At 45.3% G+C, this 20,758-nt stretch overlaps 1 protein-coding gene and 1 long non-coding RNA gene across 2 annotated transcripts in view; one reads left to right on the top strand and one right to left on the bottom strand.

The window, feature by feature from the left end:
- Positions 1–20,758, top strand: part of LOC135917734 (uncharacterized) — a 74,736-nt gene that overhangs the window by 38,735 nt on the left and 15,243 nt on the right. Inside the window, exon 3 of the mRNA XM_065451304.1 lies at positions 7,791–7,894. Within this exon, the coding sequence (XP_065307376.1) occupies positions 7,791–7,894 (104 nt within the window). The remainder of the gene's footprint in view (positions 1–7,790; positions 7,895–20,758) is intronic.
- LOC139056961 (uncharacterized) overlaps positions 9,375–20,758 on the bottom strand; it is a 161,427-nt gene continuing 150,043 nt past the window's right edge. The window contains exon 3 of the long non-coding RNA XR_011512470.1: positions 9,375–9,494. This is a non-coding gene — a long non-coding RNA (uncharacterized lncRNA). The remainder of the gene's footprint in view (positions 9,495–20,758) is intronic.

Below are 20,758 nucleotides of genomic sequence, written 5' to 3'. Positions count from 1 at the left end.
GAGACTTGTGTTGGTAGGTCGTTAATATATATTAAATATAGAAGGGGACGAAGGACTGACCCATGCGGGGCGCCTGATGTTACTGCAAGAGACCTAGAGGTTATTATTATTAACGTGAACAAATTGGGTACGGTTCGCCAGGAATTCTTTTATCCATTGCAGTACGTTATGATGCAAGTTTAACCAAGAAAATTTTAGTAGCAAGTGCTTGTGAGGAACCTTGTCGAAGGCTTTTGCGAAATCTAGGAAGATGGAGTCAGTTTGAAGATTGGAATCAAGGGCCATGTGCAGGTCATGGAATAAAATAGCTAATTGTGTTTCCCAAGATAGGTTCTTACGGAAGCCGTGTTGAGAAGGATGAAAGAAATTAATAGAGTCAAGAAAGTACACATTCACATTCACTCCTGAACAAGCAATAAATGCAATGGCTCAAACCTCTCGTAATGTACAGGCTACAAGCGCTCAGCGAGTGAAGTGTATACCTTCATTGAAACGACGCATACAACGTTCAGAAACGCGGCGCCTGGTCAAGTGGTTAAAAAAAAATCATGTGACCTTCTCAATGGCTCATAACCCCCGTAAGCAAGCGAAAAAATGCTACGACTCATACCGTCACAAAGCTGAGGTTACAAGAGCTGAGGAACGTGTAGGGAATAGTGCATGCATTCATTGAAATCACGCACACAATACACAGAACAGCATACGTTTCAATCCTCTGCTCAGAGGATGCAGCGTAAAATCGAAGACAAACGTTGCCGGCGCTAGTATGACTCCGCTATACGAGGGCGCAGAGCCGCAGCTAAACTTCGAAAACGAGCCGAAGAAGCCGAACTGCGAAAGCAGCAACGCAACGATGTGAGACGGCGGATTATCAGATGTGCAGCTGGCTTTCGCCTTCGCGTGTAACAGGAGTGCAGCTTGCCGCCAAACTTTTTATCTCGACTGCTTACCAGTTTATCCTTCCATCTTCAATGAATCTTCTGTAAGGTGGACATTCATTCCCTACGGGTCTCACTAGCTGAGTATCTTGGCTCAGTAATGCGGAAAGGTGGGCTAGTTGGTGAGTAATCATCGTACCTTGCTGGTGAAGCAGCGCACTGACATGGACACAGTGAAGACACACAAGAAAAAACAACACTCGCTGCTCGGTGAGTAAACATCGTACCTTGCTGGATAAGCAGCGCACTGACACGGACACAGTGAAGGCACACAAGAAAAGACGACACTCGCTGCTTGGTGAGTAGGCACTGCATTACGATGTTTCGAGTCGTTCCCGGGCACTTTCCGCATTATATACATGCCTCATCCTGTGATTCACATTTTCTTTGGTATCTTTTCTCCTAAGTAGCAAGCTCCGGTCTTAAAAGGCACTGCGTTTTGCGTTATCGTACAGATTTTCCATCCTGATATCTTTTTCTTGCCATTCTTGTACTTCTAAGAGGTCTTTTCTGCTTTAATATCTTGCACCAAATTTATCACCTCTGTTTTTCTTCTCTCACTTTCGCTTTTTTACACCTGGTTGTCTATTTACGTTTTACTTATCCTGCTGTTGGCTACCAACTTTTTAAACCGGTTCTTCCATTCCATGTCCACGCTTTTGATGTACAGATATTTGTGCATTTTAACCGGCGATTTATTTAATCCATGTTTCTTAGTCGTCTTGCAAGGTAATGTTTCTCTGCTCTTTTCTGTCTTCAAATGAAGCCCAATTCACGACAGCTTGCCCTGCCTCACTTGTTCTTTTACCGTAGGCCCCTAAAGCCAGCCAGCTCACCACGCTCTGATTAACCTCAAACCGCGACACTATTTCTGAGGCTCAGAATTGCATTCGCGAACGTAATCGTCGAAACCATTACACTTTTCCAAATTCCTCGCATCACTCGCGTTTGCTGAATTAATCCTTAATTCCGCTGGTGATGATTTATTGCCATTGCCTTTGAAACAGGGCTTAGTCAAATGGTCCAGTAGCCTGCTTGAGCTTCTCAAGTATACTACACATGCTTTTCATTCTAACATTTTTGTATACATCTCTTTCATCTTTTTGGGCATTCTCAAAACGTCTCTATCTGCCTGTCAATCACTTCCCTGCTTTCTTTTTTTCACCAATGCACAAAATCTATCTGCTTTATGTCGACTGCTGGCTGGTTCATGCTCCCTTCCACATTAAGTTCGAGCACTCCTGGAAGTTGTACGTTACTTGCTGGTCCCACTAAGTACTTTTGCATTCTCTTAATATGTGTTGAGTGGTCCCTGGAGTTTTGCTGCAGCATAGACATCCCTCATTTTGTTGCGAATATTTGGTCCGGTATATAGTTTGTGCTTAGATAGCCAATCTGAGCCTCAATTAGCAAGGCAATGCACTTTATATTATCCTACAATTTTTTGCTTCTCATGTCTTTCTTTCAACTTTCGTTCTACCAATATCGTTTTTGTTTCCATTCTGTGCATCTGATTCGCTGTCTCTGCTTCTCTCACTTTCTGATGACTACTGTTTGTCTGTTTACAGTTTCGATAGCCCTGTACTTGGTTGCCAACTTTCTTTAACGCTTCCTCCACTCTATGTCCACTCTTGTCAGGCACAGATATTTGTGCAATTTAGACGCCCATATTTTTTCATCCATATTCCTCAGTCGTCAAAGCAAAATTTTGCTCGGTGCTGCTCTGAGTTCCAATGTTTCCCAACCCATGCCACCTTGCACGGCCTCATTTGTGCTGTTACAGTGGGCTCACAAAGCCAACCGACCCACCGATATTTCGTTAACTTCCAACCCCGAGAAAATGTCCGATTTTAGGCACAGAATGGCACTTGTGAACGTTAGCGCTGACACCATGACTCCTTTCCAAATCCCACGCACTAATTTATATTCATCGTGGCCCCAAAGTGCCCAATGTTTCATTATTGCTTCATCCCGCTTCTCCTTTATTTTCACATTATCTTAATGGGTGCTTGAGTAAGTCTTGTCTGCGTGTATGTTTACGCCGATGTTTATATATGGTTTGACTATGGGTGTGATGTGCCGCTGAACTAACAGCACGTAATTACTTTTGTCTTCATTAAAAATCATAATCTCCGATCTTTTTGTGCTATGCGTAAGGCGTAGATTTGTTGCTGTGTTGCCAGAGATATTCGCAAGTGTTTGTAAATTTCTTACATTGTCAGCTAGTAGCACTATATCGTCAACATAGATTAGTGTGACCACCTTCTGTTCCACCACTTGTCCATTATGCATGTATGATAATTCAAACATGGATTTACTATGTTTCAATTCGTCTTTCTATACCTTTAAGATAAAGCGTGAACAACAAAGGAGGCAGAGGACATTCTTGCTTCAGTCCTTGGTGAATTTTTACCACTTCATTGCATTTTCGACCTTCCCACACATTCCTTACTTTATTGTCTCTATGTGTCTCCCAAATCAGCTCCACCAAATAGTCACCTACTCATCCGTGCTTGAGAATGTACCTTAACAATTCCCTGCCTGCGTTCTGGCAGGCTCCATTATTATCTTGAAATGCTATCGATAAAAGTCACTTTTGAGCTGCTGTAATCTCAATGCTCTGAGTTAGTGCAAACATATCCTATAAGCCTGCATGGCCTGAACCCATTATGTAATTGCTCTACGCTGTACATCATTTTTCTCCACCCACCTTGACAGTTCTACTTTTATGACTTGCATTGCCATTCTATATATCACCGACGTGACTGTAACTGGCTTGCTCGAGCTCGTCTTATCCTTATCACATTTGCCTTTGTAGATGAGGTTCATCTTGCTTTCACACCATTCAACCAGCATTTTCTTCGTTTTAATCACCTATTCAATGGCATTAGTCACCAGTGCCTGGCTCTTCGCACCAAGATTGTTGATTAACTGCACGAGACATTCGTCGGTTCCTACGGTCATGTTATTATCGACATTTTCTACTTAGGTCTTTCGAGCAAACCACTTTTACGGTAAATTTTGATCAGTCATGCTTTGTTCTTGTTGTGGCTGGATTTGCTTGAGTCTGAACTATCCTTTGTTTCATGGCAACGTTATCCCTAATAATGTTTCTAATATACCGCAGCGCATCGTCTCCGTCGAAGATATTACCTGCTTCATTCCTTATAGCCGTTTGCGAATATGTAGGTGGAGCTTCCAGTGCTTAAACATGGCTACAGAACCTCTTTTGGCACCTTTGCCTGTTTGCGAGCGTTATATAGGCAAAGTTCACTTGTGCATTTAATTTTATGCTGCATGAACTCGCTGGTCACACTTTTCTAGGTTTCTGTTCCACCTAAGCAGCGTGTATTCATGTAATTGCTACTTTCTGGCTTCTCCGTGATCCCTAGACGCCTGCTTACACTCTTCTATAGTTTGCTTTATTTCCTTGTTCCTCCATCCAGGAGGTTTCCACCTTCCAATCCATCAATCCTTTTGCTGTGTAGTTCTTATTTCCGGCTACATAACACCAACCATTTGCTTATGTTCCCTGGCTGCCTTAGGAAACTCCTAGAATTTCTTCTCCATGTTTTTGCAATCTCTGGTATTTACTTTAAACTCATTTTAGAATATTTTCATTGTATTGGCTCTTGTTTTGCGTCAGTATCTTTCATAAATATTAGGTTTAACCGTCCACGACCGCTTCTCAGGCTGTAATCTCAATGTTCGTCTGTCATCATTTGGGCTAGCCATTTGCAGACCGCTTCTGAGGCTTGGGCGTAGTCGATACATGAGTGTCTGTATCCATTGCCAAATTACCTTTCCATGGCATTTGTTCTCCCTGTTAAAGGGACCCTGAAACGCTTTTGACGATTTTCTACAAACGTACTGAGTCGTTAGAGTAGGTCCTTCTGATCATTAATTGACACATCTAAGTGCTCTGCGCAAAGCGTGTAATTTATTATAAGGTTTTAAATATGCACATCGCTGCCGATCGCAGCGCACTGCTCGGCGGAATTTTAAGCCGCCCCTACCCATATGACCGAAATCACCCATATGACGTCAGTGGGGCGAGCTATCCGATTGGCTGACCAGGGCGCGTGATCGATAATTTTTCCAACTTTATGGTAAACAACTGATCTTCGTAATAGTTGCAATGTTAGTTATTTGTTTTTATAAAAAGAAAGTAACATAAAGAGAATGCACAAGAACAATTTTTCAGTACACTTAAGCACTTCCGGCACACAGCAAGTGTCGTCTGCTTGTGTTACAACGTACTCCCTTTTGACGAGAGTTCCGCGGTCAGAGTTGGTCTGCAGTCTTTTCGCGAGCACTATGATTCGACTTTGTTGCCTTGTGGACTGCAAACGTAGCGACTGGCAATATGTCAAGCTGCGACATCGTGTCCCTCTGCAAGGCAGCGTACGAGCGAACTGGCTGCTGCGCATCGGACTGCAGCTATCCGATCGGCGCCAGGATTTGCGCGTTTGTGGCCGTCACTTTACACCGGAAGATTACTAACGCAATAGCGTTTCGCGAGTCCCGTATTAGGGCAAACGTAAGCGCAAGGGGACAAGGTCTGGCCGCTTGACTGTGCCGTAACGGGATGAGCCGAGATGAGCAGAAGGGCAAATGTGAATGGTCTGCACGGTGCAGCCACCTGGTGGCATGGAGGTCAACCATACGCAGGAGCAGCAACGAAGCTTATTCTTCTTTGCTGCTGGTGTGTATTTCTCGCAGGAATGTAATCAGCAACACGTTGTTTTTATAAATGTTTAAAATGTTTTACACTTGGTTACAGCAATATTAGCGTTTTCTTTGGCTGGTTAAGCGCTGCGCCAACAAGTGTCTGGACCGTGCAGACCGATCAGGCCGCTCACGTACGTCTACGCCAATGTTCCTTCATCAGCTTGAGTTTATGCCTCCAGTCATTTGCCGAAATGACCAGCTTGCCTGTGGTTAACGGAATGCTCGCAACGCACGCTGCTTCGATAGCTCTCGCTTGGGGTCGACAGCCAAGCGGCTAGCGGAGAGGTTTCGCGCAGGCGGGGGCGGGCTCCAAACAACCGGAAGTGGACGATGTGACATCGCATCGTGACGCAGGACCAGTGAAGGCGGAGCTTAGCCCCGCTCGCTCGGCGAACGAGTTGAGGAGGAAAAGCATGGCTGGGGAGGAGGGTAACTTCTAATCGCTTGTAGCTCCATTAATACGTAACGCTTCACTTAAATTGTGGTGCGAATGTTCTACTTAAGCTGTACCCTACGCGTCTACAAAATTTGTCCGAACCGTTTCAGGGGCCCTTTAACTGCTATAAAGTTCTGTTCATCGCACAGATTCTGCACGTGCAATCCGTATATGCCTGTAAATCCTCTATTTGCGCATTCATTTCTCCTGCAAAATCCACCTGGCCCGATCTTTTCAACAGATTAATATTGCTCTAACGCAATCAATTATTCTCTTTAATTTTTATCCCTTCAATCACTACTTGCCCATAGGCAGGATGCTCCAAAGCACGTCCTTGTCCTTCTCTTGTGCCGCTGATCCATTAGTGCTCCCCACATGTCTCTGTTATTCTTTTCTACTTCATACCTCGCCAAAATAGCATGCCTACGCCTTCAGCTTTCTTTGACGCTGTCATTCAGCTGCACACCTCTCATACAAAATCCTGGATAAAATGGGACTGCGCCAAATCCTGAAGATGCGTTTCGCTCCAAGCGTTGCTTCCGTCACACAGCTTCATTATCGACACACTGTGCCATCTACCGGCGCAGATGCGAAATGGGGTTTTGACGCGTATCTGAATGTACATTCAGCCAACAATTCTACCTAACGCCTGAAAAAAAATTGAAAGACATTCATTTTTTGTTGAAGATTGGATTACGCTGACACATACCCGTAATCAAAGTGGCGTGATGAAAGCTTCATTCAAAAGCAGAACATAACCAGGGCTTTCGAGGTGCAGCTCACCAAGGCTAGTGGTTCTTGTGCTTGAACCTGCTCGTGTAATGCGGATTCCATTCCGGTCAGCAGCAGAATATGTTGGCGAAATGTTCGTCCTGAAAGATTTGCGGATGCTCAGTGACACAAGGTGTCGTGAAAGAGGTTCATTGACGAGCGGCACGAAACCAGTGCCACATAGCCAGTGACACAAGTTGGTCTGACGTTGTTTTTAAACTATAGTCGCGCAAAATTGGAGCCGGAAGCTGTGACCATGTGACAGCGCGCTAGCCATGGTGACACGAAAGTGATACATACGCCGACATTCTATATATGTATATATATATATATATATATATATATATATATATATATATATATATATATATATATATATATATATATATATATATATATATATATATATGTGTGTGTGTGTGTGTGTGTGTGTGTGTGTGTGTGTGTCTGTATATATATATAAACGAGAAAAAAGGGGGTTAACTATATATATAGTTAACCCCCTTTATATATATATATATATATATATATATATATATATATATATATATATATATATATATATATATATATTTATATGCGAAATATATATATATATATATAGGACCCCTGGAAGTGCGTGAAGTTTCGCAGGAAAAATAATAATATTATGACTCAAAGCAATACGTTGCTTCGACTTCTAGAAAATTGTCATTTTGGGTAATTCTATTTTGCAGCCATCTTAGAAAGCAGTACGTTCTTGGCTCAGTTCAAGATAAAAGGCTTTTTTTCGGCGTCTATGACTGTAGAGCAATTCTGAGTGTAAGATAGGAAGTTGAATTTAAATTTCAGTAATTAGACGACATAATGTTTAAGATACCGTAGAGGCTAGAAGCAGCTAAGATATTCGGCGTTGCTTTTGTTTTCTTTTCTAGGACGGAGATTGAAATCCATGGAAAGTTCTATAAATGTAATGACACATATGGAATGGAAAAGGGCCAGCGGAAACAGCCAAATTGTGTTAGACTTACCGCAGCAGGTAAAAAACTTGTGCTTGAATATTTCAATTTAAATCCTCCATAATCTTGGGGTTCCTTTGGTTATTTTTGAAATTTGTCGAGGTGGAGGACGTCACACCGAATTTCTGTCCGAATCAAAGAAATAGCGTCGTAGTTTGTATTGCATATGCCTGAAAATTCGGAAAGAGAGAGACAATTATTGCTAACTTTTAAATAATTCCTGCCCGAAATTCCTTGCACCTTTCACGTTGCGGTACAATGAAGACAACATCCTGTGTCAAGGATCAGTGCTACATGCTAGGGGTTTGCGTAAGTTAAGATGCCAAATGACCCAAACGTTCTGCAGACCGTTTCGGTTTCAATTTTATCAGGGAGTTCAATACATGAATTTCTTTCTTCCCTAAGTGATATTAGTTCGACCTTACTGGCTGTATCATTAGCGCCGTCAAATAGTGATAAGGTGAAGTTAGTTGTGCACAGTCATTGTCAGAAAGCAAACAGAATTATTGATACAAATTGTGGATAGCGCACAAATAAAACAAATAAGTGAACTTGGTTGTATAGCTATTCTCATAGCTAGATTGCGCCGCTCATCTTACGCTAAACATGGCAGGTATTATAATGTATTGCATTGCGAACGGGTCTAACAAACATCATGGTTGGAGTATTGGTGGGAAATCATCAAATGGGCCATTGAGCGAAAGAGCCGGGGTCTTTAGCAGCGAAAGGACACCTAAATTTCCATTGGCTGCGATGCCACGTCACGAGCGCGCCTCGACGGGGCAGAGTGGGCGAATCGGAACACTTCCTGCCCCTTTAGTGGGCCAGGTGTTGCGTGAGGTTGGAGGGCATCGCCGCGACTCCAAGTAAACAGCGCACGGCTACGCGACTCGGCGGGGCGATACATGTTGACGTCGGCAAGATAGTCGCGTGACGCGCGCGTGCGGCTTCGACCGTTTCGCTCTCACTAGAATGTTTTAGTTTGACGTTTTTACGCTCCGCTCACCAGCCGAGCGGAGCGGAAGCGCGAATGCGCATGCGCCCTCCGCTTAGCCGCAAGCGTGCTAGCGGAGCGACAAACACGGCCCGCTTACTAGCCGCCTGAGCGGAGCGTGCTGCGGAGCGCGATGGCTAGCGTTGGCATCAGAAAGGATTGGATTGGATACAAATGCAAGCTCGCTGGCTGCACGTGGCGTTCCCCAAGACGGGGCTTTATTTTCCACTGGATAAAATAGAGCGGCAACTCATTAATTTTATTTCTTTCATTACACTGAAGTTGGCCAGAGGTCATTGCAACTGGAAAAGTCCGCTCCGCTACGCTAAACGTATAACTAAAACGTGAAAATCGCCCGCCGCTCGGCTGTGGCTTAGCGAGGGAACTCGGAGCGGAGCGGACCGTAAAGACGCTCAACTAAATCACTCTAGTAGCCGGCACGCCGTCCGTGTCTCTCTCTCACTCACCCAATGGGCTTAGCTGCTGTGCGCGCATGCCGGGCATGGTGGCCGCTACGGTTTCCTCGGTCTTTCGTCGTGCAGGATGTCGGTGCATGCGGCATCCTTGAGTGCTCAGCAATATCGCCCAAATGATTCCAGTCGTCATCAAGCATGCTAAAGTAGAAACTGTAAAAACATTATTCGCATGAATTTAACGGGGAAAAAAAGGACATAACTTTACTTGCAGTGCACAACTCGAAGGACCGCTCAGTGGCGTCCAATGGGAGATTAGTGCTTTCGCATTCCCATCGCATTAGAAGTGCTCATGTGTCCTCCAATATTATGTTTCGCTTTTTGTTTCCTTTCGTGATATTTATATTATACTAGGGCTCAAAAGAAGCCTCCAATGCAGCTGAAAATGTGTTCATGGTAATTATTGCACTTTCTCAGCTAATTGTCGCTCGTATCAATAATGCTACTTGAATCCAAACTCAGTGAAAATTGCGGCTTCTCGAATTACAGTTCAGCAGCGCCATCGCGTCACTCGTGGACGCGCTGAAAACACCTGGCTAGTCTTCTGCCGTCACAAGATGGAAAAATTTATGAATCAGTTTTTCGATGACGGCAAGAGTGAATATAGTATTCCTAGTGACAGCCCCTTCACCAGCAGCCATCTTAATTTGTTAGGATCGAGTGGGCAGTGACTTGGGAGAAGCGTCACAATTGTCGTGGCCAACACCCTTAGCGAAAAATTCAATCCAATGAAACGGAGATTGCTTGTCGGTTCTGCCTACCCAGGTGCAACAGCTCCCACGCCAATTGATTTTGAGGCAATATTATGGTTTTCAGAATTACCCAGAGCTGCATAACTCTATCGTGTCGATGAAATAGGCAGTTTATTCAAGTGTACACTATGGCAAGAGGCATTGTCAGCTACTATCACGTTGAGCAGTTTGATGTTCCCCAAAAGTCATTCATGTAGTCTCTACTCAAACCGTGGCCTATGGCTTAATTTATGGTAGTTACCAGGGCCTTTCTCCACTGTAACAGTGACATTCATGAAACCCCCCTCGTTACCGGCGTGCAAAACACTCTGTGCCGAAAGCTTTGCCACTGGCTGCGGAAAGCTTAACGAAAGGCGTTCTCTCGCGTAGCGGTATTGGCGCCTTCCAAGATGCACTGCTTTGCGGGGCCGTCTTAGACTCATATTTCATTTAGGCACTTCTAGACAGTGTAGAATCAAGTCAGTTGATCCCTCCGCCAGAAGAATCGGACATAACACGAAAGTGAATATTGTATTCTAAGAATTAATAGCAGGTACGTTGCATACACCAATACAAGCCCATAAATGTTCACTGTGTTATTACTTAGAGTTACTTAGCGTGGTAGTGTAGTTGCTTTGGCGGTAAACTCCTAAACACGAGGACGTGTGATCAAATCCCGGTCGCGGCTGCTGCATTTTGATAGGGGGGAAATGCAAGAACGCCCTGGTACTGGGCATCGGGTGCAAGGTAAAAAAGCCCACGTGGTCAAGAGCATTCTGGTTTCCCCGCTACGGCATACCTCATAATGATAGCGTAGTTTTGGTGCGTAAAATCTAAGAATACAACTGAAATAAATGCAGTGCTGCTCGAATGGCGATGATATGACAGCAGTCACAAGCGCCCGAGTCCTGTGCTGCTAGGCAGCGTAACCGGCTACCCGGAGGCTACAGATATTTTTGACACGAAGGTGAGTGCCTACGTATTGTTGTTGGAGCCCCGACGGCGTCGCGTGCGAGCGCCCATGCTTACTGTCACACTGCACGACACAGCCGAAGAAAGAGAAAGTAGAGGTGTGTGCGAAAAGCTGGTGGCTGCCTGTTTGCCTAGCATGACCGTCTGGAACCTTGCTCTACGCTAACAATGTATCATCTTGTAAATAAACCCATCTCGTCCATAGCAATTTTCATGCACATGAGGTGTAGATCACACTGTACGACCGAGTTGTACTGCCCCTCCGACTCAGCAAACAGTTCGCCAGGCTACCATTGGGAGACGCTGACATAAGTGATTCGGACGGAGGCCACGTCTGCGAGGAAACCGCGGAAGAAAGCATTCACCCAATGCCTGCTGTCTACTGGACACCTCATCGAGGTGCATGTACATTCTCAGGCAAAGTGAATGAGGACGTCGAAAACTGGTTCAGACACTACCAGAGGGGGAGCCACCACAATGAATGGAGCGCGTCTGCAGAACTTTCAAACGTTTTTTTCCCTTGCCAGAACTGCCTTATCTGCTTCGACAATAACGAGGGCTCGCTCACAACTTGGCACAGCTTCGGGGAAGAGATAATAATTGCTTTGGCGATTCGCTTTCGAAAAAAAAAGGGGCTAAACAGACACTTTCATGACGAGCGCAGTTGCCGGGAGAGACGTGCACTACCTACATTGCGGAAATCCTCAAGCTTTGCGGAATTGTGAACGCAAGTATGTCGGACGAGGAAAAGGTTCTACACCTGCTCAAGGGAATTGCCGAAGATGCATAAGTTTTTTATCGCTAAGAATGACGTCACTACGCCTTCCGGCTAAGGCGCCACTGTCGTACGATCGAGGCTCTTCAAATACGCCGCATTCTTCCAAAGTTTGGGTCGGCTGAACAACGTGACCGACGTAGCAAGTGCGGACGTATGTGCCTCTAACGACCTTCGTCTTTGGTCATATCGCAAGAAGCCAACAAACACTGACACCAAGGACAACATAGGGAAATTACTTGTGCTAAATAAATTAAATAAAGAAACGATAATTTATCGTTTCTTCATTTCATTTATTAAGCACTAGTAATTTCCCCGATTTTATCGTTATCGTTTGTTTTTTTCATTTATTAAGCACAAGCAATTTCCCCTATGTTGTCCTTGGTTTCATTGTTTGTTGGCTTCTTGTGATATTACTACTAAAAATCGGGCCCTTTGGTTAAACCCCTTGCTTCCTGTTTGTTACCTTCTCTTTTAGTAAGACAATTTATCAGATATGATCTGGCTCATTTTCAGCACCCAGATGCCAACCACTTGTGCCACTAATGCTCCGTTGAAGAGCGCTACTGCGAGGCACCGGCAGCCTGGCCACGACCTACCTACAGCAATCATCCTGTTTACGACAACACCCATGTCCAGAGCACCATCGTCCGGCAGCAGCCTACGAGTTTCGAACGTCAATATCACAGACAGCAGCAACGGGCGTCTCCCATCCACAACACGCTTGGAAATGGGTGCCCAACTTCAAAGGAAAGCGCAGGCTGCCTATTTGCTACAGCTGCGGGGCTCAGGGACACATCGCGAGGTATTGCCACCGTCACCCACAGCGTGCTCCGCGATATCGCTATTATTTACCCCGCATGCAAGAAGCTGCGTCTTGGCAACCATTTGTCTCTTTTCGTCAGCACCTTCGAGAGTACACGCCAAGGAATGGCTCCACAACACCTGAACGCAGCCTTACTCCACCGCGGACATGGGCACGTCATCTCCGCGTCACCGCTTGCCTACGCCGCCCTAACTGGGAAACTAGCTGGGGCGATCGACGGAGGTGGGGTTGCGGGACGGTCACTTTCTCCAATGCCTCCGCCTATCGTGATGTTAAAGAACAAAGTGTGCGTTTGTGTCGATAGTGTAAATACTGTGGCTTTCGTAGATACTGTTGCTTCCGTGTCTGTGATGTGTCTTTCTTTCAAGAATCGCCTAGGACTGAAAGTGATGTTTGCTTGGGACGGAAATACCGCGTTTCGCCGAGTTGGCGGTGAACTGTTCCTGTGGGAGTATGTTAAGTTGTCATAACCGTTGGTTGAAAAGTGTTTCGAACAGAATTCACTGTACTCGAACGCGGCACGCGTGATGTAATTCTTGGTATTGATTTTTACGGTACTGTGGAGCAACATTACACTGCAGGGCTGGTGAGATTTCACTTAGCAGCGATGTGAGTCCACCAATGCTCGACAACATTCCATCCGTTTGTCCAGAAGTATATTCCGTGTCCTCTGATGTACGTGTGCCTGCGAAGACGGCAATGTTCATCCCAGTGACCTCGTCGCGCCCGTGTTGTTTTTGCTGTGAATTAATTGAACCCGAAATACGTCAGCACTCTAAAGAAGAATGTACTTCTCCCTCGCTCACTTATCGATGTTGTAGATGGTTGTGCTTACGTGTGGACGGTGAATGTGTCCCCCGAGTCAGCTTTTTCGCCTGCCAGACTAAACGTAGCACACTTTGATGAAGCTGGTGTTGCGACCATTCACGCAGGTGCCATTTCCGCGGACGCAAGCTCGTCGCTCAGCGACCACTCTTCAAAATTTAACAGCACGATTAATAAATCCCTTCCCTCTTCCCATCAAGAAGCGCTCCAAAAGCTCCTTGGCCGCTAGCTTCAGTGTTTGTCTTTGCACAAGAGCGCCTACACTCACCACCTCACTCCCGCGTACACCACAGCATAAATACTGGAACAGCGTCACCCATACGACAGAAGCCGTATCACGTTTCTTCAGCCAAGCAAAATGTGATTGCCGAATATGTTGCAGACATGCTACAGTAAGGCGTCATCCAGCAGTCCAATAGGCCGTGGGTGGCTCCAGTTATATTGGTCAAGAAGAAAGATAATTCATGGTGATTCTGCGTCAACTACAAGCGCCTAAACGCAGTGACAAGCAAGGATATATTTATCCTCTCCCACGTATAGATGACGCCAGTGACTGTTTACATTCTGCCTCCTACTTCTCTGTCAATCTGCACACCTCAGAAAAGGAGAAAAGTGCCTTGTTGATGCCCGATTTTAACGTAATTAAAAGTGGTGTTTAACGTAAGGCCTTTCGGTTTGTGGAATGCTCCGGCTAGATTCGAACGATTTATGGACACGATTCTACGCTGACTTCGATGGGAAATATGCATGTGTTACCTGGGCGGCATTGTCATTTACGGCTAGACCTTTCACGAGCACAACCAACGGCTACAAGTTGTCCTTGACTGCCTACGGCAAGCTGGACTGATATAAAACTCCAAAAAGTGCCACTTTGGCGAGCGTCAAACACTTGCTTTTGGGTTTCCTCGTTGACAAAAAAGGCATCCGCCCAGACCCGTAAAATCTTTCCGCCGTTCATGACTTTCACCAGCCGAATACGGCGAAGGACTTCCGCAGTTTCTTGGGATTATGTGCGTACTTTCGCCGTTTTATTAAGGCCTGTGCACACCAAGATCATCCGCTCACGACACCCCTTCACAAGGACACACCGCTTACATCGACTACTGAGTGTGAGTCTGCATTCTGCCAAGTAAAATTTCTGCTCACCTCAGCTCCAATTTTGGCATCTTTGATCCTGAGGCCCCATGTGAGCTTCACACCGATGCGAGTGGTCCGGCTGTCGGAGCAGTACTCATACATATAAATGGCGGACGCCAACAGGCCATCGCCGACGCAAGCCGTACTCTTACCAAGGCTGAGCGGAATTATACCGTAACCGAATTGCAATGCATGGCGGCAGCTTTCACCATGGACAAGTTTTGACCATACTTGTACGGCCGCCACATCACAATAGTGACAGACCACCATTCTCTTTGCTGGTCGGTCACACTACACGATCCATGTCGCCGATTAGTTCGGTGGCGTTAAGGCTTCAAGAATACGACTTTTTTGTCACACCAATGCTGACTGTTTATTTCGTCTTCGGTTAGCAAACATACGAGATGCGAAGAACTACTTAGAATATTACTTCCTTATTATCTCTGAACAGTTTCCCGATGCGACCGCCTTCAAGCGTGAGCAACTGCATGGCCCTTCCGTCACACCTATTCTTTACGCAGCTCGGTCGTCAGGACGGGGCCCACTGTCATTATTGTTGACGGTTTACTGTATATGTCGAATTATTCTGCTGACGGCGCTCTAGTTCTGCTCGTGGTTCCCCAGACATTGAGACCTATGATTCTTCAGGCCATTTACGATGACATCACGTCAGGCCACTTTGGCTTTGACCGGACGCTGCACCGACTGCACCAGCATTTCTATTAGCCCATGCTCTGGAAGACGGCGAAGCAGTATGTTTCCAGCTGTGGACTTTGCCAATGCCATAAGCAGTTAACGACTCCTTCTGCAGGTACAGTGCAGCCAGTTAAGCCGCCTACTTTGCCCTTTGAAAAAGTTGGTGTCGACATGCTGGGTTCCTTCCCCAAGTCTACTACCGGCACCACTGCAGTATTGTGTGTGTGGACTATTTGACCCGGTATACTGAGACGGCGGCACTTGCTTCGGCCACAGGAGCAGACGTTTCATCTTTCCTGGTGTACTCCGTGATTTTCCGTCACGGTGCTCCATGAACTGTGATGAGTGATCAGGGACGGCAGTTTACTGCAGACGTTATGGAAAAACTACTACGTCTTAGTAGAGGTGATTACTGGCACTCAACCCCTTAACTTAATGAGAGCAGCATTCCGGGCAAGTTGGTAATCCATGGCTTAAATGATATTGCGCGACATAAAAAACGACACGGACGTGAAAGAAGACGACACACCAAGCGCTTGGTGTGTCGTCTTCTTTCACGTCCGTGTCGTTTTTTATGTCGCGCAATATCATTTAAACCCCTTAACGCCCGCAAACAAAGGGCCTCACTGAGCTCACAAATCGTGCCCTGACCAATATGCTTGCCATGTATGTCTCTACAAATAACAAAAATTGGGATTATAGTTTACCATTTGTAAAGTATGCTTAAACTACTGCCAAGCATGAAGTCACAGGGTATGCGCCATTCTTTCTTCTGTATGCTCGCGACCCCCAAAAGCTTTATGGACGCTATCCTCCCCTGGTCTCCACGTGATGACGCTTCCATAGGCCAGACTTTATGTCGTGCCGAAGAAGCCCGTCGAATGACCCGCCTCTGGACTCTCTCCTCTCAGGATCATGCCAAGGCTCGTTCGCTCGACACAGGCTCCTCACATTTGCTCTTGGGGGCCTTGTTTGGCTTTGGACACTTGTGCGGAAAATGGGCTGTACACAACATGTCTGTCACGATACACCGGCCCATACGTCACCCTGAAACGCTTGAGCGACGTGACATACGCCATCGGAAGAGTGAACTTCAACAACCAGCGGTCACATAAAACGCAAGTCGTGTACGTCACCCGATTTAAACTGTACTTCCATCGGGCTACCTAACTCGCCCGGAGAGCATCGTCTGCTCACGGAGAAGCTGTCACGATGCGCGACACAGCCAAAGGAAGAGGAAGCACAGATGTGCGCGAGGAGCCGCTGGCTGCTGTTGGTCTTGCATGACCGTGCTGACCCTTGCTCTACGCTAACCATCTGTCATCTCTTAAATAAACGCATCCCGTCCGTAACAATACGTTTAAAGGTTAGCAGACGCACGAAAACGACGGGAGTTGCCGAGTCGCAAACCAGGGGTGAGGATTGTCAGCGATAAAGTGCGTAGAACGCGCTAAGAACGCCCTCGACCTTAAACGCCAATACCCCTGTCATATTTATTGACACTTCATGCAAGTGCACTTCGCCGTTAGCGTCACCCGCAGGCTGTCAGACGGAAAGGTTTAGTCGCACTTGCTGTGGAGTAACTTTCTAGGAAGTTCTTTCGAGGAACTCGCTTTGCTGCGTTGAAGCGTATAGGCTCGATAGCAATGCATCAATAAAGAAATAAATGGTCGCAGCAGAGTCGGCGTTAATTCTAAGACCCTGTTTTCATGATTTAAAAAGCTGTGAGCAACCTTTTGGCACCCATGAAGCAAAAAAAAGCAAAAATAAAAAATACAGAGTGCTTGAAACGTTCATTTTCAATGGATTCCGCTGCATTGTCCTGGTGAATTACGGATACGTTCCTTGCTTGTATCGGCTCGAAACTGACAGACCTGTTAATGGGTTTACAGTATTTCTATTATTGATGGCTTAGGCGCTTGTACATATGTAGCTTCTCGTAATAAAACAGTGACCGTTTGCAAAACTCAAAATGCCGACGCACAAATCAACCCTTGTGGCTTCGCAGATCGCCACTGTCATCAATCCTGAATTATACTTCGTTTTGCCGTCCAGTACCACTATACCCGGAAGGGCACTCAGGGAGACGAAGTACATTCTCTCTATGTGTAAATAAATTTTGTTGCCTGACTAGTGTAGGGCTTCAAAGCTCTTTCCAAACACTGCCATATTAGCTACCCTTATAGGTGTCCTGGTTGCCGGCCATTTTCTGTATCAAAATACTCCGCCTGAAAGCAAATGAGACCTAAATAACCTCATTCCACAAAAATATACGTGTGAAAAATTGCGCAATTATTTTTAATAAAGCAAACATATTGGTTATTTTGGTGCCCACTTTCCTAACCATTAGGTAAGCATTAAAAGAGAAGCACCGCCATCTTACGGATATGCCCGATGACAGCATGACGTACACACATGGGCCAGAAATAGGAGATGAGTGCTCAAAATCATCTCAAAATTCATGACATTCTATAACCCTGGCTTCTTATAACCCTATCTTATGGCTGCTTATTTGCCATGATGTACCCCGCAATCAATAAATGGTTTGCAAAGCAACCGTATCCTAATAAGAACAGACACCCATTAATGGCGGCAACACAATACAGTTATTTTGGGATAAACTAATTTTGAGGAGACCGCAAACGCGTTCCGCGCGAATTTTTGCTAGATTGACGGCGTCTACGAAAGCGAACGACCGAGACTGCTTACCTTGTTCACATGGAATTTATTAAATTATCCTTTCCTTTTTTTTCATTTCTTCTTGTGCAGTTTTTGGCCAGTCTTAAGGTGTTTTAATTCTGAACCTTGGTAGCGATTCTGAGGGGTAACACCACTGGTACACATAGGAAAAGCTCAGTTCCCGTCGTCAGTGTGGCCGCTCACTTGCGTATGGGACCCGAAACGCAAGTGCCCTGGTTGTGTGCAGTGTAAACAGCATAGCTGGTTTACTCGTAGCCGCATACAGCATCTGACAGCCCATGCCAGACCACTGTGTTTCTTGCTCTTGATAGCTGAATGCTAGTCAGCCTAGGCTAAACAGCCACTGCAAAAGTTTCTCAATCCAGGAAAACTAGCTTTCTTATCAGAAGCACGAAAATAAGACATGCCACCACGATTGTTGGGACACAAGAAACCGCGCCGAAACCGACGATGGTTGATTTGTAGCCAACATTTCTTTCGCTTTGTTTTTTACATTGTCATGCGCATGCGCACTGATCTTCTATATATACACTACCCTATTTCACAATAAAATTTCAGTTTTGAGCGAGCGCCAGTGTTGTGTTTTTCATCGTCCATCGTCTTTTTTGAAACGTCTATAGCCTTCTAAAGAATATTGACACGTGTACTTGTTTATCAGGTGACCGCGCTTTCATCGTCTAAGAAATGTTATCGCTTAGCGCAGGCCACTCCTGCACGTGTGGGAAGTTTCTCGAGTGTTATCGATGCTGCTATCCACAGTCTGTTGTCACCAAACTTTGTGTAATCTGATTACTGATTGATGATCTGATTAGGTGATTACACTGGAACCTTCGATGGCTCATATGTAAAAAGCGATGCACTTTGCGCGCTTATAAGATTTTGGGCAATCGCCGGCTGTTTTTGCCGCTATCATTGTTGTCTTAGTGTAGCCCGTTTTGGAGGGCACATGTTCGCCCAATAAAGCGCTAGCTGCGTCATTCATAGTTTTGCTGCGTTCGTCACCGTCACTACTTCCTGACAATATCAAATCGCCCAGTTCTTGATATTTCTGCATGACACGAAGCCGCAAAAGTAGAGAGGTTTTGAAAGGATAGTTTTGGTACTTTACACGTGTTGTGCTTGTTATGATAAAAATACTTGAGCAGTTCGTACCTTTTGTCCTACTCTCCGTCGCCTACAGATGCTTGTCTCTATGCAGGCGTTTAGTAAGTGCGTTATGGGGTTGCCCATAACTACGGCTCCACTGCTCAGTAATTTCTCGGGTGTACCTGCATTGATTTCTGTGCCAACGATGCCCGCGAACAGCAGCGCTTGGCAAATAGTTGACTTTATTTGTTCCACAGCAATAGACGTTTTGCATTGACGTCATCGTGGCTGCCATCTTTGAAAGGCTCCGTTAATAACTACAACAGCAAATCGCAGGAGCACGACTGCCACGTCTGGTGCAGTGTGCGGAATTCACCAGTGATGAATCTTTAAGAAAGTGTGACTCTCAAAAATCAAGGCAATCCACGCGTGATAATATGGCCACCGGGGTCATAGTGGCTTCCAAATTTTAGTACTAACGAGATGATGTACTGAATGTAGATGACGTAAGAAGGCGGAGATTACTTGCTCAAAAAATCGAAACACATATTCCACTAACTAAGAAAAGGTCACTAAAGACCTTCGAAATTATTTACTTATCGGCACTTATGCCAATTTGCGAATTGTAGCCAATAATTTTGTAAGGCGTATCGACTTGGAATGAATTACGAGAATGCGTGACGCCAGTCTTTAGATATTCACCATCAAACTCGCCATAAAAAAGCATTGTTGTGCCACCTAATTCTGTAATAAAACGCTCTTTTATGTATTGAAACGCGAAAGTAATAGGGCCACCCATGTATTTCCTCCCACACTCTGGGAAATAATATCTCAAGACTGATGTCATCTTAGGAATTCATTTCAAGTGAATACATGTTAAAAATTGATCGGGCAGAATACGTGAATGGGAATATGTGCTGTAATGTAATTAATTAAAGTAACCTGTAGAGCTTTCCTCAACTAGAGAAACTTGTGTTTCGATTTTTCGTGCTAGTAACGTTCGCCTCTTCGAATAATAAAACTCAAGGACAGGAATTAGGCTATCTACGAAAGGTGAATTTTTGAAAGAAAAAAAATCGGTACAAATTAAATATTATGACCCCGTACATCGACAGCACACAGCTAAGGTCAAAGGTTGGGCGGGTGTTACTTAGAAGGAAATAATTTGTGTCTTAACTTCTGCTAGCCTATGAACTCCGCCTAAATGACTGAGCTTCTGGAAGTGCACTTATTTTATTGAGAAAAGCGGTGTTTGCAAAAAAAAACTACAGAAAGGAGACGCCCTGTAGTGCTGCCTCTGACAGGGGTCGAAATTGAATTTTAGGAAGGTTGCAAATGGCCGACGTCACAACGTTTACCCAAATGAGCAATATGCGAAAATTTGTAAGCAGGCTTCCCGCCCATCGAAGTTAGCCTAACCAAAGTGGCCATGTTTCCACGACTATAAATGTCAAAGCTGAGGTATGCATCTTCAAAGCTTGGACAATGCTAGGAAGTGATTTCGGCAGGAATTATATCACTATAGTCCACATGATGACACAAGATTTACGATTCTAGCATGAAGTCAGCCATAAGTGTTAGGTAAAATGGCGATAGTAGAGGAGCGCAAGTGCTGGTTTTGCGCATCACCTTTTATCTCGTAGTATACTCTCAGTTTTCATAACATTTA

This window comes from Dermacentor albipictus, chromosome 3 (assembly GCF_038994185.2).
Source record: "Dermacentor albipictus isolate Rhodes 1998 colony chromosome 3, USDA_Dalb.pri_finalv2, whole genome shotgun sequence".
NCBI lineage: Eukaryota > Metazoa > Arthropoda > Arachnida > Ixodida > Ixodidae > Dermacentor > Dermacentor albipictus.
The sequence above is the reverse complement of the archived record's forward strand: the minus strand, read 5'-3'. Positions and strand labels throughout refer to the sequence as shown.